This window comes from Zootoca vivipara, chromosome 4, assembly GCF_965207765.1.
Source record: "Zootoca vivipara chromosome 4, rZooViv2.hap1.1, whole genome shotgun sequence".
Classification (NCBI taxonomy): domain Eukaryota; kingdom Metazoa; phylum Chordata; class Lepidosauria; order Squamata; family Lacertidae; genus Zootoca; species Zootoca vivipara.
Window position 1 is genome coordinate 20,582,116 of NC_142587.1, and position 19,382 is coordinate 20,601,497.

A 19,382-nucleotide genomic window follows, 5' to 3' on the forward strand; every position below is an offset into this window, starting at 1 on the left:
AGATCCCGCCGTGCAGATTAGCGTCCGGGAGTGCCGACATTTCATGAGTTCTCTCAGCCCAAGCCCCACCCCACCCCTTGAACAGTCGGGGTGGGTTTGGGGGCATCGCGGGCCCACGGGCCCTCCCCGTAACCCCCGGAGAGGTAGGGGGGTTGCCGTTAACTCCCCTGGCAACCGCCGAATTCCTCATGAAGGTCGGAGGGATGGAACAAGGGTCAGCCATTCCTGCAGGCGGAAGCGGAACTCCACTATTTTTTGTGCTCCATCAATTTCCCCTTTGCTTACCTTCCTTTTGCAGAAGAGGCAGCTGCTGTAGTCAGTGTTCATATCAGAACCGCTGCAGAAACAAAATGCTTTTTGTCCGAGTCGAAACAAAATTTAAAAATTCCTTCCAGTAGCACCTTAGAGACCAACTACTGGAAGGATTTTTTTATTTTGTTTCGACTTCGTCAGACCAATCACGGCTACCTACCTGTAACTTTTTGTCCAAGGTTGTTGTTGTTAAATAAATTTGTATACTGCCCTTCATTCGAAGATTTCAGGGCATTTCACAGCATGCAAATACAAAATAAAACACAAAGAAAAAAAACCATTTTAAACAAACACCTTTAAAAGGACATAGAATGTGAATCAGTCAAAGGCCTGGTTGGAGAGGAACATTTTCACCAGGAACCTAAAGGTGTATAATGAAGGCACAAGGTGAGCCTCCCTGGGGAGAGCATTCCACAAATGGGGAGCCACTGCAGAAAAGGCCCCTTCTCGTTTTACCACCCTCTGGACCTATCATGAAGGAGGCACACACAGAAGGGCCTCAGATATTGATTGCCGGTCCAAGTTGATTCATATGGGGAGAGGTGGAACTTGAAGTGTTGCAGTTCTGAGCTGTTTAAGGATCTTCTCAATGCATTGCAAGAATTAAGCCTTCAGCATTACAAACTTTGTTGCAGCCAGGGGCACAGTGATGTCTTCCATGGTTGTCTGCTTGTGTGGAAGTCTTTGCATCTTGCTCTTATTTTGGCAGGCGCAAATAACAGATTCGGCAGTATCAGTTGTTATTACTTAAATGTTTATTGCAGGTGAAAACTTGATTTCGAAATACAGAATTCCAGAGGCTTTTATTTCAAAATAAGGAATTCTACAATTTCCCCCTTTCCATGCCTCCCCCCTCTTGCATGTGTGTGGCAATCCTATAAATACTGAAATAATACAGTTTTCAACCAAGTTTCCAATTTTGTAATTCCAGAAAGGTAACATAATCTTTACACCCAAGCAACAAAAATAAGAAAATTGTAAGGGAACAATAGATATAAAGTGGAATTTATTAAATAAGCAGGAGTCTCAATGCATGTCAAAATAGGCTAACCTCTTTTTCAGAGTAGAAACTGTTTGAGAGAGGAATAATTGTTGTTTCTTTCTTTCTTTCTTTGCCATTTTCCATTTGTTTTGCTATACTTTCTTGTGATCTGATGAATATTATTCAAGTATTTATTGACAGTTTTTTTATATCATCTCACTGTTGATATTACTTAATGATCTCATGCTTCCAGATCGTATACTTTTCCTTCGTACACTTCGAAGATAATTGCGATAAAGCATGACACTGATCACTCGGGCCTGAAATTGTTTAGAAACAAGATAGTACAAAATTACGTCTAGACATGTGCTGAGATTCATGAGAAAGGTGGTAAATGCTCCCCATGGGTTGTAACTTACAGGTCCATGCTGGAGCATCAGAAATGCAAAACAGATGTGAAAAGGCACAAAACACACAAGCACTTGGATAATCAGTGTCACAATAATTCTGATGGACCTCTCTTTAGCCTTTGGTTTCAGCTTGGAAGTTCTTCCACGAATGAGACTGTGAATGATGACTAGGTAACAACCAATCATGATAAATAGAGGGATCAAGAAGAAAAGAATCAGTCGAGAAAAATTTAATACATTGACTTCCTTTAGGTAGATAATATCCATCATCTTAACGCATGTGGTGAAGTTTGAAGTTCTGTCTGGATCAGAATCTAAGAATAACAGTGGAGAAGATGTCGCTAGAGTCGTTATCCAAAGGCCTATGCAGGCTATCAGAGCTTTGGTTGTGTTCTTGAGTTCTTTAGCATGTTTGGGCTGCACAACAGCCAGATATCTATCCACGCTTATAAAAGCTAGCAGCCATAGAGCGATGCTGGGGTAAAAAATTGTAAATGCACTAAGAACCTGGCAGACGACATCTCCAAATAACCAAGACCGTTTGCTATAGTAAAGCATCCGAAAAGGCAAGGAAAATATAAACAGCAAGTCAAGCAATGCAACGTTCATCATGTAGATAGTTATAGTTGTTCTCTTCTTGGTGGTGCAGCTGAAGACCCAGAGAGCCGTGACGTTAACAAATAAGCCAATTGTGAAAATAAAGCTGTAGAAGACAAGCGATGAAATTCTGTACTCTTCAGGATGATCGCTTCCAGACATTGCAGTTAGATTTTGATTGTACTGTAGTTATTAGAAACTTACAACATGATACCTAAAAACGAAACAGATCAATGATAAATTAAGTCGCACAATCAGCCAGGTTAGTTTGCAGTGGGGAAAATGCATTTAGAACCGGGCAGTCCCATGCTTGCATTTCACTGGGGAGAAAGTGGTTTTTCTTAAAATTCTGCATGTTAAACTTCGGCTGAACATAACCTCTGATGTGCTAGCTTAGTTTATAGATCTTTATAAGTTACAAATGACCCCCTGAAGTTCTGTAAAATGCTGCTGCTAATGCAAAATGGGGCAGGTGGGTGGAGGGGGCAGAGAAGTCAGGCACAGCAAAGCAGTTCTTCATAGAACTGTGGGGCTGGAAGGGATCCTGAGGGTCATCGAGTCCAACCTCCTGCAATGTAGAAGGTTTGAGAGAAGGAACATGGTCTGTAGTAAGTTTCTACCTCTACTCAGCAACTCTAAATTAACTGCTTTTATTTTAAATTTTTAAAATGTTATTTTCTCTCCTCCGTGCTCTGTGCAAGGTTTGTGCAGGAAGTCATGATTGTTAGCCTGAAGAATTAGGAATAAACGATAAATTGCAAGAACTCAGGCCAAAAGAAGTTGGATTTCAAAAAAATCCTCACAAGGTTTTATTGATTTGATGCGGACTTTAAATGGGAATCAATTTTATCGTTTATTTCTGGACTTTCCCAAGAACTCCAATTTCCACTGTAATTCAATAAAGCCTGAAGAATTAGCACATAATTTTATATCAGAATGTAGCTTGTTCGGTTTTTTTTAATAGTTATAAAGGTGATTTAGAGAACCAAACATATATATCTCTGAAAAAAATAAACATGAACTTACTATGTTGAGCCTCTACAGGGGAGCCCACTGGAGAACAATTATTTATCTAACCATCCTTTTGCGCGTTTTATGTATACGCATAATTTTCTTCGGGGTTTGGCTTTTACCAAGAGATCAGTGAAACTAGAACATGCTGAAAAAGGCAGATTGTGACTTCATTCCTCATAGTGCAACAAGAGTGGGAGAGGAGTGAAGCTTCTACAGTTTTAGCCATGTGCACCAGCTGTGTGTCCACATTTAAACCATAGTTTAAACTATGGTTTAAAGTGATGTGCAAATCATGCCAATGAATATTGTTTAGAAAAAACCCCAGAAACAAGTTTTTAGAGAAGCAGCTTTATAATAACTATATTGTAGAGCATGGGTAGGCAAACTAAGGCCTGGGGGCCGGATCCGGCCCAATCGCCTTCCAAATCCGGCCCGTGGACAGTCCGGGAGTCAGTGTGTTTTTATATGAGTAGAATGTGTCCTGTTATTTAAAATGCATCTCTGGGTTATTTGTGGGGCCTCCTTGGTGTTTCTACATGGGTAGAATGTGTGCTTTTATTTAAAATGCATCTCTGGGTTATTTGTGGGGCATAGGAATTCGTTCATTTCCCCCCCCCCAAATAGTCCAGCCCCCCACAAGGTCTGAGGGACAGTTTGCTGACCCCTGTTGTAGAGGAAGGGTGGACTGACTTCAGTTTTGTAGACTCTGCTTGAATCTTGCTAGAATCTTCCAGTGCATGCTGAAATCTACAAAGCAGGAATGCATTTTCATGGTTTCTGTATTGGCTCTGACATAGTGAGTCCTGTGGTGAGTCTAAGCATGCTTTCTTGATTAAGAACTTAAGACTGCATTGACTTGAATCGGACCAAGGCTGGCCTAGTCTAACATTTATTATTATTATTATTATTATTATTATTATTATTATTATTATTATTATGCAAAAATTCCAGGCACCAACAGGTGGTTCACTAGAAACTGGCTAAGGGTTCATCAATAGTCCATGATCACCCACCCTCATTATAGAGAAATGCTGATCATTTCACAAATTATCAAATGTGTTGTTGTTGCCATAAAGGGCATAAAGATGTTGTTGTTGCCATAAAGGGCATAAATTGTTTGGTATTTAATACCGGTATTTACTACCGGTATAGCCTTTGACTGTGTCGACCACAGCAAACTATGGCAAGTTCTTAAAGAAATGGGACTGCCTGATCACCTCATCTGTCTCCTGAGAAATCTCTATGTGGGACAAGAAGCTACAGTTAGAACTGGATATGGAACAACGGATTGGTTCAAAATTGGGAAAGGAGTACGACAAGGTTGTATATTGTCTCCCTGCTTATTTAACTTATATGCAGAATTCATCATGCGAAAGGCTGGACTAGATGAATCCCAAGCAGGAATTAAGATTGCCGGAAGAAATATCAACAACCTCAGATATGCAGATGACACAACCTTGATGGCAGAAAGTGAGGAGGAATTAAAGAACCTTTTAATGAGGGTGAAAGAGGAGAGCGCAAAATATGGTCTGAAGCTCAACATCAAAAAACCAAGATCATGGCCACTGGTCCCATCACCTCCTGGCAAATAGAAGGGGAAGAAATGGAGGCAGTGAGAGATTTTACTTTCTTGGGCTCCTTGATCACTGCAGATGGTGACAGCAGTCACGAAATTAAAAGACGCCTGCTTCTTGGGAGAAAAGCAATGACAAACCTAGACAGCATCTTAAAAAGCAGAGACATCACCTTGCCGACAAAGGTCCGTATAGTTAAAGCTATGGTTTTCCCAGTAGTGATGTATGGAAGTGAGAGCTGGACCATAAAGAAGGCTGATCGCCGAAGAATTGATGCTTTTGAATTATGGTGCTGGAGGAGACTCTTGAGAGTCCCATGGACTGCTAGAAGATCAAACCTATCCATTCTTAAGGAAATCAGCCCTGAGTGCTCCCTGGAAGGACAGATCGTGAAGCTGAGGCTCCAATACTTTGGCCACCTCATGAGAAGAGAAGAATCCTTGGAAAAGACCCTGATGTTGGGAAAGATTGAGGGCACTAGGAGAAGGGGACGACAGAGGACAAGATGGTTGGACAGTGTTCTCGAAGCTACGAACATGAGTTTGACCAAACTACGGGAGGCAGTGGAAGACAGGAGTGCCTGGCGTGCTATGGTCCATGGGGTCACGAAGAGTCGGACACGACTAAACGACTAAACAACAACAACAACAACAACAAATATTGTAAGGGACCCAGGTGGCGCTGTGGTTAAACCACTGAGCCTAGGGCTTGCTGATCAGAAGGTCGGCGGTTCGAATCCCTGTGGCGGGGGGAGCTCCCGTTGCTTGGTCCCAGCTCCTGCCAACCTAGCAGTTCGAAAGCACGTCAAAATGCAAGTAGATAAATAGGAACCGCTACAGCGGGAAGGTAAACGGCGTTTCCATGTGCTGCTCTGGTTTGCCAGAAGCGGCTTTGTCATGCTGGCCACATGACCTGGAAGCTATACGCCGGCTCCCTCGGCCAATAATGCGAGATGAGCGCGCAGCCCCAGAGTCGGTCACGACTGGACCTAATGGTCAGGGGTCCCTTTACTTTTTACCTTTACCGGTAATATTGCAGAATTATCAACGGACAAAAATATTTCCTGAATATTCAGTGGATTTTCTCATACACAAATAAAACTCATTTTATTTGCTGTAAATGGCAAAGTCTGAACAACATATTCATGCATCATTACTCATGTCAAAGGATGACCATACCTCCCTCCTCCTCCAGGATGCTCATATCTGAAATTAGAAGATGTGGTGAAAGTAGAGGGAAGTAGACTGAAAAACTCTGCAGTCTTTTGGCAGCAGATAACCTGAAAGAGGAAGTTCTGAACATGGTAAAAGAGAGTCTTTTTACTTTCTTTCACTCTCTTGGGTGGGTTGCCAGTGCCTGCTGCTTTGCAGCTCCCCACACCCTCCCTGTTTTTGTGGCTGAATGAGAAAACCTTTGGTCTCTCTTCATCTTCTGAGCTGCTGTGCTTTTGAGCTGCCTCTGCTGTGTGTTTTTTTTAACGTGCACAAGTGGTGGGTGCCACTGGTTTTGACACTTGCTCATTTCTTGTAAAGATTGCAGTCTTGTATTTGCATTTCTTGTAAAGATTGCACTACTGTACTGCAGTAGCTGATCATTGTTAGCATTGAAATATGTGGTTCCAGAAAGTCCAAATGAAGCACAGCAGCTGTATGCAAAAGCATGACATAGGACAGAGAGATAAGATGGGTTGGGGACATAATTGCATGCTGCAACCTAGTCTCTTAAGGACCCTTTAGCTACCACAAAGTTAGTTATGGCAATGCAGTCCTAACCACTAGATGTTTTGCAGTAGCTTGCTGCAATGCAGTCTAGCAAATACGTCTGCAGGTTACTAACCTTGCAGCTTTTACTAATGTTCCTACTCTCCCCCCACCTATGAAAGTAACTTGTGCTGCCCTTTAAAAGGTGACATTTTGTTAAGCTTCCTGCCTAGTATGCTGGAGGAGATTCTTACTCATCACAGGTGAATGAGCAATTGATTATTTACAAACCTGCTATAATGGAATTTAGACCACCAGTCAGCTAGCTTAGCATCACATACATGAGGCTGTTGCAGTGATGTTGGCTTAAGCCACCATGAGTAGCTGACATGGAGACCACATACCGTATTACTGTCAAGAAGCTTATTATTCTTTGTTTAGTACAGTTTAGATGGGATCTTCAACTTAGATCAGAAAGCAGGGAAAATAGCTAATCAGCGTTAATACATCATATCTAACATGGATTCTAGATCCAAATTTGTTACTGAGGGTCCCACTACCATTTTGAATGTTCATCTGCACTATGACTTTAGAAATCTCAATTTTTGTTTGAGAAACTAAACTTAGCTTTGGCTAAGAGAACCAGGATAAAATCATTCTTTAGCAACTGGAATGACTCTCATTTGTTATGCAAAGAAGTGTGTGAGACCTCCGGAATATGCAGGTGTCTTCCTCCCAGCCTGGTTCCTACAGCAGCGATTAAACCATCACAGAACACCTTGATTGGTTTTAGAGGCCTGCCTAGGAAAGGCTCTATGTGTGAAGCATTATGCCAGGCACTGGCAAACACATCAGTAGCCATCAAGGTTAGAGACCATTACCCAATTTATGCTAACAGAATACTGTTTGCACCCCACAGACTACCTACCCACGACTGTTTTAGATACCCTTCCCATTCTTCAGTCTAGGAAAATCCCTCTTTCATATGACCAAACCCTTAAGAGGGGATCCAGATGGGAAAACTGTGCTTGATTCTTCAGGAATATAGTCAGGTTCTGCTCCTCCCACCTCCATCTTTATAATTTGTACTTGATTTTAGTCAGGGTTCCAAGAGAATCCACAGCCTCGTGTTCCTCCCCCAAGTCTTCACCCCAAACATGCAAGGCTCAAGGGGCCTGGAAGGGCATTGTTTCCCCCAAGTTCCACAGCCCCTTTCCCCCTTACATGACTAATATTTCATCCCTAAGACCCATCATCAAGAGACCTAGTTTACCCTAGTACACCAAAATCCTTGGTTAAAGACCCAAACAGATGTTCCTCCTGTGCATCTGTAATCAGTGGCATGTGTAGATTAGGACACATGATAACTAATTTATCTTGGCATTGTCCACTGGATTCTTTAGGTCTCCTAGATCAATAGGGCCTTGGAAATGAAAGCAAACTAAAGCTTGCACACGTGTGTTAAGGCTTTCTAGTTCCTTTTAGCCTATGAGCCTTAGTGTAGACAACAACAGAAGTGGTTTTGGTAATTTAGGGTTGGAGTCTTCCAACCGCTTAGCTTGAAACAAGCCCTATGAACTTCTGAATGAAAATTTTCACGATGGTGTTGTAAATTTGTGAGAATAAAAGCAAGCTGGGAAATGATATAACATTTCGACATCTAGTTATTTATAATATATGAAGAAAGGCTTAAAAACTAAGTGTGTTAGAAATGAAAGAAAAAAACATGCCTAACTAAAAAAACGAGTTTGCTTAGATGAAATTTGGAATACTGCATATTTGTTACCACCATACGTTACAAGTACATGCTCAGAACTGATTGCTTAGCCCAGATGTAGTTAGAAAGCAGCACTGGCTTCCAACCTCAGAAACATTGCTTTCATATTGGAGGAGACCACATCCTTGTTTTTCAGTATAAAACTTAAATTTAACGAAGGAGTGGCTAAACTGTGGCCCTCAAGGCATTGTTGGACTACAGTTTCCATCATCCCTGACCATTGGTCACCCAATAAAATCTAGAGAGCCACAGGTTCCCCATCTATGGGAGTCAGACCATCGGCACATCATGCTCAGTAGCATCTACACCAAGTGGCAATGGCTCTCTAGGGCAGGCACAAAACCTCCAGATGTTTTGGCCTACAACTCCCATGATCCCTAGCTAACAGGACCAGTGGTCAGGGATAATGGGAATTGTAGCCCAAAACATCTGGAGGGCCAAAGTTTGGGGATGCCTGCTCTAGGGATTCAGAGAGAAGTATATCCCAGCCATACCTGGAGATGCCAGGAATTGAACCTGGAACGTTGAAGGCATTCGGCAACCAGAGTGTGTGCTCTGTCACTGAACTATGGCTAAACCTGTTCACTTTAGTAAGAGAAGACTTTGCCAGCCATGAACTACTGCTGCTTATCTCTCAGTACTTTACCTTTGTATGTGTACCATACCTCTGGAATTTTAGATAGATCATATAGCACAGTCTGGCCAGATTCACAACACACAGTAAGCCAAACCATGTGCTCACAGCTGCTTTGCTCTTCCTTTGTTCCTTTTGTTCCCATCCCACACTTAGCCAAGCTGAGGTTTGGCTTTGAGTACCATCCAAACCCAAGCTTGTGATTCACCAACAGAATTGTAGCCAAGGTTTATTCTTGGCTGGTTCATTTGTCACCATTTTGGTGCATGAAGTCGAGAAAACATAAAGGAAGAAGTATGGAAAGGGCAGCTGTTGGGCAAATTTAACATTTTTAGGGATCTGCTTGATCGGAGATACATAGGATAGTTTGTGGCACACTGGTTGACTGAACGACCAAAAAAATGGATTTCTCATCAGGCAGATCTTGTTTACGAGGGCTACTAGGTAAGTGACTTTTAAAAATACCCTGAAAAGGCTGCACATTTAGAATTGTATTTTGGGCACACAGGACCTCAGAATTTGGACCTGTTTGCTATGTTTAGTGGTAAAAGCATTTAGCTGCTGTAACTGAATAATCAGGTCCATCAAAAAACCTCTTTCCCAGCGGCTTATTTTAAGTCGCTTATTAATAAACCTAACCTTAAAGATAATGTGAAAATGGTCACAACATTAATGTTTAGCAGTTTAAAATTAGGCTGGTATAAGTACTTTTAGTAACAAGTCTTATAATACAACATAACTCAACACAACATGGGTTTGAATCTAAAGAACCTTGCAACGGGGGGTGGGGGTGGGTGAGGCTTGTATTTTTTAAAAAGTAGCTTTCCCCTATGAAATGTGACTGGTAATGTTTGGAACTGAGGGGACTTTCAAAGGCAGATTGCAGCATTACATGGAAATCTGTCCAACAATGAAACCCTACAGATTGTGTGCAGTGCCTTAGGTGTACCTAAAGTAGGTCTTGGGATTATAAATATGGCATATATATATCCTGAGTTTGCTTTGGTTTATCCTTTTGTTTGTTTAATTCTACAGGAAAAACTCAATTTTTGAAAGAGTTGCTCATTTTCAGCAACTCTTTGTATCTCTCAATGTCTCTGAATTTAAATTAACTGAGGATATTGTATGTATAGCATATTCATTATTTCAGAAATGTGGGAGCAGTTCTCCCTTTGTTATAGAGATGGTCTTTATGTTGTCAGTCTTTCATTCTAGCTATTTGATTAAAAACAGCAGGGATTTTGAAAAATTGCATGTAGTTCAGAAAGTTAAAAATCACTTACATTACAATACTGAAGTATTAATGTTAAAAGCTTATAACAGTGGTGGCATTCAATTTTATTTTGCTGCTTTAGAATCTATATATTGGTACAGTATATGTAGATATTTTAAAATGGTTGATATCACGAACGGAGATGGACAATTAATCACATTTCCTACCTGTTTGCACTTTGCTGTTCTTTTAGAGATGCCTTCTTTGTACTCTCAGATCTGCAAAAGATTTGGAGTTCTTGTCTTTGTAAAAACTTCCGTTTACTAAAATAGAAGCCCTCATTTACAGTCAGGAAATGAAATAATGCAACTAGTTCCCTGATTGGTTATATAGATCTTCTCCAATAAAAAAATATTGTGAATAATCTATAGGTGTATAAACAAGGCACGTTTCGTTCTTGTTACATATGTCAGCTGATTAAATATTTCCTCCTGTCTGCTAGTGTGGTTTTTCTGCTTTCCTACCCTTAAATTACTCATTTTCATGGCATAAACATAAAGCATTCATATGGCTGAAGTACTGCAATGTAAAGAAATAAACATGTTCACATGTATTGTTGTAATGGCTGTATATTATAAGCATACATTTTATTTATTTTTATAGGGCAGGGAGTTTCTGATAAATCATTATGCTTTAATTCTGTGCTCCTTTGGAAATCCCCTTGCAAATGTAATTTGTAACCCTTCTTTTCAAAATCGAAAGCACATTGTGAATGCAGAGGTTAGGTTTTTGCACTTCCCTTTCATTCCTAGTAAAAACTAATGATAACTAATTCTCCTACTGCTGATTGTGAGCCCACGCGCTAAAACCCTGTCCTTTGTGCCTCCCCCCCCCCTCACAAGAAAGAGACTCTACCTTGATGAAGATTTGCTGTCAGTTGACCTAATACAAAACAATGAAATGCATAGCACATATATATGAAAGAAAGAAAGAAAGAGAATGCCATGGGCTGCACAGCATTGGCTGAGAGAAAATGAGGGAGAATTAGCAATGACATTCAGATGTCCCACCCTCAGAGACGGATGGATGTGGTCCTGTGATTCTGGGGAATTTTCCAGCGGAGAAAGAAGACAATCCTTTTGAAGCCCTAGTTCCGCTATGGAACAGCGATATGAAATGGGAGGTTGACACAATCGCTCCCAGTTGTAAATTACTGTAAAGTTGCTGTTTCCCCAGCATAGTGAAACGACATTTCCCGAAATGCCCTAGTTGTCATTAGAAATCTGCCTTGAATGATGGCCAGGGGTGCCGCAGACAACACTGGCCTCTGTCCCTCTTTCCTTCCTTCCCTCCCTCCTCTGATGTCCTCTCACTTCTATGCTTCCCAAAGGTTTGCACAGCTGTTTGTTGCAGCAGAAGCTGCCCCGAGGACTCCCAAGGAGAGGAGAGGAGGCTGAGGGAACACTCCACAAGGGGAGGGTGTTTGAAAAAAGGCAAGAGGCTGCCAGCTTTGCAGGCAAGGGGTGACATAACTGGGCCCCTGAGCCCCTCAGGGGTGCCGCAGAAAGAATGTACTTGGTCAAGGGAGCCGTGGACTCAAAAAGGTTGAAAACCATTGATTGCTAGGCCATTGGCTTATCTAGCTCTCCAGGATTTTAGGCAGCAGTCTTTCCTGAGTCCTACGTGGAGACACCAGGAATTGCACCTGTAACCTTCTCCATGTAAAATACTGAGCCACAGCTTTGTCTCAGGAACATTCTACCACCTATTAGCAGTTTGTCTGCAGAATGATGTACACTTTCAGCATACTGGTGGCTGATGCCTCATTTGCTATTGCTTATTTGCTTTATAAGCAGTACTCCATTGGGAACCAGGCAGTAGCTGTTCAGGAAATTGCTATTATTACCAGAGATTATGGAGTGGTGGGGGGGGGGGTAGCAAGTAAGAGCAGGCAGATTTTAGAAATCCTGCAGATAAATTGGTATGTGAACTTTTTGTACTCGACTCTCCTATGCTTTGGGCTCACTCTTCGAATTTTCATGCAAGCGCTCGTGTGTGGCATACCCTCAAATGTCCCTGTTTTCCAGGGACAGCCCTGGAATTTCAAAAGCCAAACCAGCTTCTGATTTGATCCCGGAATGTCCCAGTTTCCCTCCCCCACCAGCACCGCCAACGCTGAGCTCGGGAAGGAGGAAAAGCCAGTGCTTGTCCTGAGCAGCTGCCACGGCGGTGGCGACTGCGACAGAGCATCCTGTTGCCTCTCCATGGTCTCTCCATGGCTGCCGCTGCCAGCCGCCTCCCTTAAGTAGTGGCTGTTGGAGAGTGGGTAAGGAGAGGAGAGAAAATTGTCTTTGGTAAATGTTCATTGTGGCACTGTTTGCATGCATAGGTGAATAAATCACATGAGCACATGTTCACACATGTCCACAACAGACCTCAGGTTTCCAGAACTTTCAGAAGACGAGGAAGTAATAATTGAGGGGGAAACAACACAAAGCCCAAATACATCCCCTTAAGCACTAAGCACTAGTGTAGAGGTTTGGACTTTGGCTCCAGTGTGACACAAATGCACACTTTTTTTAGGCTGCTGAGATTTCAGAAAGATGAGAATCGATACTTATAAAACCAAGAGACCTTAGGGGGCTTTTCTTAAAATTAAGAAAAGCAGAATCATTGTTCGTGCTTGAGCAATGCTTGGTATGGGTTTGAGACTGAAAGTATTTATGCTGGATGTGGCAAATTCCCTAATAATTCCATGTGAAATTGTTGATTCTATATAGAACGCTGTCATCTTTTTGAGGGACCATGAGTATGGCATTCATGTGCTGTTGTTATCTTTGGATATTAGCAACACTCCAAATGATTCATCCCATTGTATTTAATCTATTTCCTTAAATATTCTGTATGCCCATGCTTTATCTTGTATTTATTTGCCTTGCCTTCAAAAGGCTAGAGTTATTGATGTAACTGTATTGCCCTCTACTGTTCAGTATCTATTATTGCTACAGAGCAGTCATGGAATAGTTTGACTTGCTGGTGGCCTATGTGACTGCCTTAACTCTGACATAAGAGATCAGAACTTACAATATGTGATCCATCAAGCCAAATGCAGCCCACAAACTTCCTTAACATATTGGTTTTTGCTGCATGCTTAGGATTGTAAAAACTGCCATGGTCATGTGTGAGTTTCAACTTCCTGGCATGCCAAATAAATAGCTGGTGGCTTGTGTTTGGCTTGCTCAACCATAAGTTGTACAGGCTTCCTACTATATTTAGGAACTAACATGCAAATTGGTGTTTGCCTTCCCTTACTTGTTTTTACATAGCCTGCACAACTTGTGACCCACTAAGCCAGATCCAGCCTATGCCCCTGCATATTGTGGTATGTCAGATCCTTGAAAATTATCTTTGTTTTTGCAGCCTTGCACAGATAGTAAATACTGTACAGGAGATTTATATATCACCCTTTAGCCCAAATATCCCAGGGTGGTGCACAATGTAAGAACATAATTTACGCAGCATAATTTAAAAATACAGAGCATAACAATATACAGCATAATTTAAAAAAATTTCATAACAGCCCCCCTCCCAACATTTAACAGGCCATAGATTACCGTATATTCCGGTGTATAAGGCGACTGGGCGTATAAGACGACTCCCTACTTTTCCAGTCAAAATATAGAGTTTATCCCAAACTTCCAACACACACCAAATAAATATTTTCTGTATCTCTTCCTCTCCCCGCTTTTTAAATACCAGTAAATGAAGCCAAAAGAGAGACATCAGTGCTTAAATGCACAGATGTTTAAATGCACTTACTTGCAGGCATGCTAAGAACTACAGGTAGCATTTTGAACTACCGTAGATTTCATTCGGAGGGAGGGGAGGAGAGGTGGAGAGAGGGAGAAGGGGAGGGAGCGCAGCCCAGAGCTGGCTCCACTCGCACTCTATTGTTCCAGGCACGGAGGCGAGTGGGGGGGGGAGAGAGAGAGAGAAAGAAAGAAGCTGCTATCTTTCCGTGTTTTTCTTTCCCCTCTTCCTGCAGGGAAATAAAGCGGCAGTTGCTTACACACGCGTAAAAGGGTGCCGTTTTCTTTCTCTGCACGGAGGAGGGAGGAGGGAGAGAGAAAGAAAGAAGCTGCTTCTCTTTCCGTGCTTTTCTTTCCCCTCTTCCTGCAGGAAAATAAAGCGGCAGTTGCTTACACGCACGTAAACGGGTGCCGCTTTCTTTCCCAGGAGGGAGAAGGGAGGAGGGAGGAGGGAGAAAAGCTCCGCGAAAGAAAGCGGTGCCTGCTTGCATGCGAGTAAGCTGCTGCTGCTTTCCCTGCAGGGAAGAGGAAGGAAAGCCCCGTGCCGCGTCCCCTCTCGCTTACACAGTCGCTGCATATGGTGGGGATGCGGCTGCGGCCGTTTTTGAGCTCCCCCCCACCGTATGCGGCGACCGCAGAATCTTATTCCCGGCGGATAAGATGGCCCCCCAACTTTTGACAAGATTTTCCTGGGTTCAAAAGTCGTCTTATACGCCACGATATACGGTATTTAATGGCTGAAGGCCTGAGTAAAGAGGAATGTTTCCGCCTGGCGCCAGAAGACATGTAATGAAGGTGCCATGCAAGCCTCTCTGGAGAGAGCATTCCACAGATGGGGAGCCACCACAGAAAAATCTGGTTCTCGTTTTGTCACCCTCCAAACCTCTTGGGGATGAGGGACATAGAGAAGCGCCTCGAATGACAAGCACAGGGTCCAGGTCAGTTTGTATGGGAAGAGGCAGTCCTTAAAGTATTGAGGTCCTGAACCATGTAAGACTGCAAAGGTCAGCACCAGCACTTTGAATTGGGCTTGGAAACTAATTGGCACATGGTGTAGTCGGGCAAGGATCGGTGTTATATGCTCAAACTGTCTTGGTCCAGTGAGCAATTTGGCTATCAAATTTTGCAGCAGCTGAAGTTTCTGAACCATCTTCAGAGGCAGCCCCATGTATAACGCATTGCAACCCTTGTCCAGATAGGGGCGTAGCTGGGCCATGAGTTGAAGCTGACAGAAGGCACTCTGCGTCACCGAGGCCACCTGGGCCTTAAGCAACAGCAGTGGGTCCAAAGCTACCGTATGTACCTGCTTCTTAAGAAGGAGTGTCAATCCGTCAAGAGCTGGCAGTCTCCCATCCATCTGGTCTAGGGAACCACCCACTAACAGTGCCAGCACATCCACTGCTACGCCTGCAGATGTAAAGGAGAATAGAGCTGTGTGTCATCAGCATACTGCTGACAGCATACCCCCAAACTTTATCAACCACTTGGTTGACACAGCTGTTGACCTGCATTCAACTTTAGGGGTTGCAAACTGTTGTGTGACTTTGGCATAGCTTTTAAAACTGTTGATATCCATGAAACTATTCATAAAACTACTTCTAGCTGTAGGCTTACGAAAGCCTTTTCTTTTCTTTTTAAAAATCACAACTTATTTTCTTTCCACCACCCTCGCAAATGTCTAAATGGATGGTGCAATATCTTGCAAAAGTGTCTTGATACCTTACTCTGATATGGTAGGGCTTCAAGAAAGTGATATTTCATGAATTTGATGAAACTTGGGGCTTAGACATGGTAATCCAGGTTCAAATACCATTTGAACCCTGGATTTTGTGGACGGCAGCTTATAGTGAATGAGCAGCATACTGGAATGGACCTTGGCTTCTGTTTGTGGTTTGTTTGGAGAGAAACAGACCAGTATGTGACAGCTTATTATCTCCCAAGGCTGCTTCACAGTATCTAGTCTTCTCTTTGCCATAATGAGTAAAACACTTTTGCTAGTGCCATCCAACATAGCATTGATACAGGCTCCTTTCCAGTGAGCAGATCTGAACATGTGAAGAGGGCATGTATGCATCATTAGTATTTTAACTTGCATGTTTTAAACTATTGTTGTACAGTATTTTTTTATTGATTTGTTTTATCCTTTCGTAAACGTGGTGTGTTGTTGTTGTTTTTACCATCAAGCAGTGTATACATTTTATTAAATAAATGAATAAAACCAATAAGATCACCTTGCATCCTACTGAGCCCCTTACATGTTTGTTTTTCTGGTCCACCACTCCAAGCAGCAACATCAAGGGAGATGATTATTTCCCCTTTTCTTTGTGTAGAGAATGGCTTTCTTGGATTCGTCTGTAGACGTAAAACCATGACAGCTGCTCACGGAAAGAAGGGAGCTTTTATGTCTTAGAAAAGCTTTGACTTCATTTTCTTTTTAAAATTTCATTTATTACTTGGTGATTTATTTTCTTGCCATTGTCTTGGAAGAAATGCTTTTCAAAATGAAAAAGTGCACACAAAAATTGGCAATTGTAACAAGTAGCTGCATGGCAGGACTGGTTCAGCACCTTGAAAAACCTCAGTATCACTTCCAATCAATATTGTCACCACACAAAAAGTGCTTAATGCGGTTAGAAGCAGCAAGGTATAATGAGGTGGCAAATCAAATGAGAAAGGTGTTTTGCCAGCAGTACCCTCACTTCCTTTTCTTGTTTGTTACTGATGGATATCATGTTGTGAAAGATTCTTGGGAGGAAGTTTTCGGGCTATTCTGAGAAAGCATTTCAAAACATAAACCACATGTTGTGTCTCTACCTTGGTAACTTGTATAAGCGCATACAGATGTGCGTTGACCTTAGTCTATTAGTTTTCTTTAAATGTTTGTTTAGAGGAAGGTATAGAAATTTCATCAGCTTTGCAACTGAAACATTAGTTTGTTTTTATCCAAGTGGTAAATATATATATACAAATAACTTTTCCAAAAGTGTGCTGTTTGAATTGGAGTTTGTACTGCAGGTTATTCTTAAATGTATTTCAAGATGATAGGTTGACTCCAAAGAGTGAGTTTCGGTGAGCCAAAGGACTTGGACTTTTTTCTTCCTTCCTACACATGATAACATGTCTCAAAATTCTAGTTACAGGTAGGTAGCCGTGTTGGTCTGAGTCGAAGCAAAATAACAAAATTCCTTCAGTAGCACCTTAAAGACCAACTAAGTTTATATTTTGGTATGAGCTTTCGTGTGCATGCACACTTCTTCTGGTATCTGAAGAAGTGTGCATGCACACGAAAGCTCATACCAAAATATAAACTTAGTTGGTCTTTAAGGTGCTACTGAAGGAATTTTTTTATTATGTCTCAAAATGTTTTTGATACTTAGAAAAGAGTCAAACCAAACAATAGGTTCCATTGAGGTCACAGACCTAGTTGTACAGATATTGTGAAATCATATTCTGCCTACTCACTTTTATAAATCCCATATGTAGTGTTATGTATAACACAGCTATAGCTACAACGTCTCTCAGGCTAGGGGACAGAACTAATATGTGCTCACACATTGTTCTTTAGAGCTCAGAAAAAGACTGAAAAGACCTGTAGGATGCAGTACAAGGGGACTGTATGGAATCCCGCCACTGTCTCTGCCTTTGTCACTGCTAAGTATGGTATGTGCACTACACTGTACTCTTGCAGGGACCAACTCTCCAGTGCAGTAGTACAATTGGCTCTTTGCTGCTGACACTAATATCATGTCTGGTTATGGAAGATATGAGAACCATGGTTTTTTGGAAGAGAAGCGGGAGAGATGGTGTTCCTGTGCTGGTTTCTGGTCTCCTGTATGAGAGAACTTGATTCAGGGGATAACATACCAGTAATTACTAGGGCTATGACATTTTCAACTAGATGGCAGATTTCTAAAAAATGCTTTATTTTTATACAAATAAAAGCTGCATGTGGCAAGGACACGCTTAGAACAGGCATTCCCTCCAGTATAAAAGTGAAGGGAAGATGCCTCTTCTAAGATGATATCTGCAGCACCTAAAGACACAGAGTTGGGTCCAGATTTATATACTGTGCACCCAATGAAATCAATCAGATTGTAGTCAGTCATAATTAATCTGCTCCATTGATTTCAGTGAGTGTGTTAGCTCTAGGTCTGGGTACCACCTTCTTCCTCATAGCCAAATATATTCAGATTCCATACATGAATTTCCTACAATTCAAAGGATTAACTAGTGACAACACTAATAATTACCATTGCTAATTATCAGCTTGTCTGCAGCATTTTGCTCAATAATCACATTTGAAAATACTGTCAATGTCTTTTTGCCTTGTGAGGCCACATTTATAAAGTGAAGAGTACCTCTGGCCAGGCTTAGTCACCAGACTTCCTTCCTCTTCATTGCCAAGGATGAAGCCACAATGGGAGGTCATGAGATACTGATCTGAAATGTCAGGACTTTGCAGATAACTTGTGACTCTTTGCAGCATTGACAGTACCTCAGCCTAAATATATGTATGTCTTTTCCAGAAGGTTAATGACAGGCAGATGGCTGAATCTTAAGCCACTGCACATTGCATTTACCATCTCTATGCAATGGAAGGGACATTGCTGGACAGTAATAGTGATATCTGAAAGTACCTGCAATGAAATATAAAGAGTTTGTCTGCACCAACTAATTTTCATGCCCTTTGTATTTGCAGATACTTAAGTAACTTGTCCCATTACCCACACATCTCATGATCCTTGATAACTGGCACTTCCACTTATAGCGTCTCAGCAGGAAAGCTAGTAACTCGCCAGATACTAACTGCAGAAAGTTTGGTGCCTGGTTTCTCTTGCTTAAAGGGACAGAATTCTGTATTATCCTTTAGCATTAGCCACCAAGAACATTGCAAAAGGTGGAGAAGAGCTTGTGTCGTGTAGTAATAAAGAGGGTGGGATACAATTGATGGTCCAAATCTCAACTCAGTAATGGCTTTAGTCGAGACACTGTCTCACCATCAACATTAATACAGGAGTACTAGAACTGTGTTATCATCCAGGTTGTTGGGTTTGTTTGTTTTTTGAATATTATATACTCTCTGCTCTCTCTCTCTCTCTGTGTGTGTGTTTGTAAAAGTTTTTTTATGTTGACTATTATGTATTGTTTAATGCACAGATAGGGCACCAGGGGCCCACCACATTCTGTTAGACTCTAACTCTCTTAACCCCAGCAAGGATGGGAAGATGGTCAGGGATGATGGGAGTTGCAATCCAACAGCATCGCAAGGGCCATAGTTTCCCCATCCCTGGTTTAATACATATTGTATTGGGTTCGTGATGGCGAAACTTCTGGCATTGAGGGAAGACGTTATTTCCCAC

The 19,382-nt window shown here is 41.9% G+C and overlaps 2 protein-coding genes across 4 annotated transcripts in view; one reads left to right on the top strand and one right to left on the bottom strand.

The window, feature by feature from the left end:
- UBAC2 (UBA domain containing 2) overlaps positions 1-19,382 on the top strand; it is an 84,062-nt gene that overhangs the window by 12,891 nt on the left and 51,789 nt on the right. The window lies entirely within an intron of this gene.
- On the bottom strand, positions 1,211-14,169 carry GPR18 (G protein-coupled receptor 18). 3 transcript variants are annotated; one of them, XM_088667546.1, is made up of 2 exons: positions 14,033-14,169; positions 1,211-2,515 (listed from the first exon to the last, which is right to left on the bottom strand). In XM_088667546.1, exon 2 carries the CDS (start codon positions 2,461-2,463, stop codon positions 1,501-1,503), a length of 963 nt encoding a protein of 320 aa, XP_088523672.1. In that variant the 5' UTR covers positions 2,464-2,515; positions 14,033-14,169; the 3' UTR covers positions 1,211-1,500. The 3 variants fall into 3 exon arrangements, with proteins under 3 accessions (XP_088523672.1, XP_088523671.1, XP_034970200.1); XM_088667545.1 differs by having other exon boundaries at positions 13,828-14,035; XM_035114309.3 differs by lacking the exon at positions 14,033-14,169 and adding an exon at positions 10,441-10,553.

Bases quoted from the DNA above. Each gene is read 5' to 3' on its own strand.
- GPR18 (XM_088667546.1), bottom strand. From the start codon at position 2,463: ATGTCTGGAAGCGATCATCCTGAAGAGTACAGAATTTCATCGCTTGTC.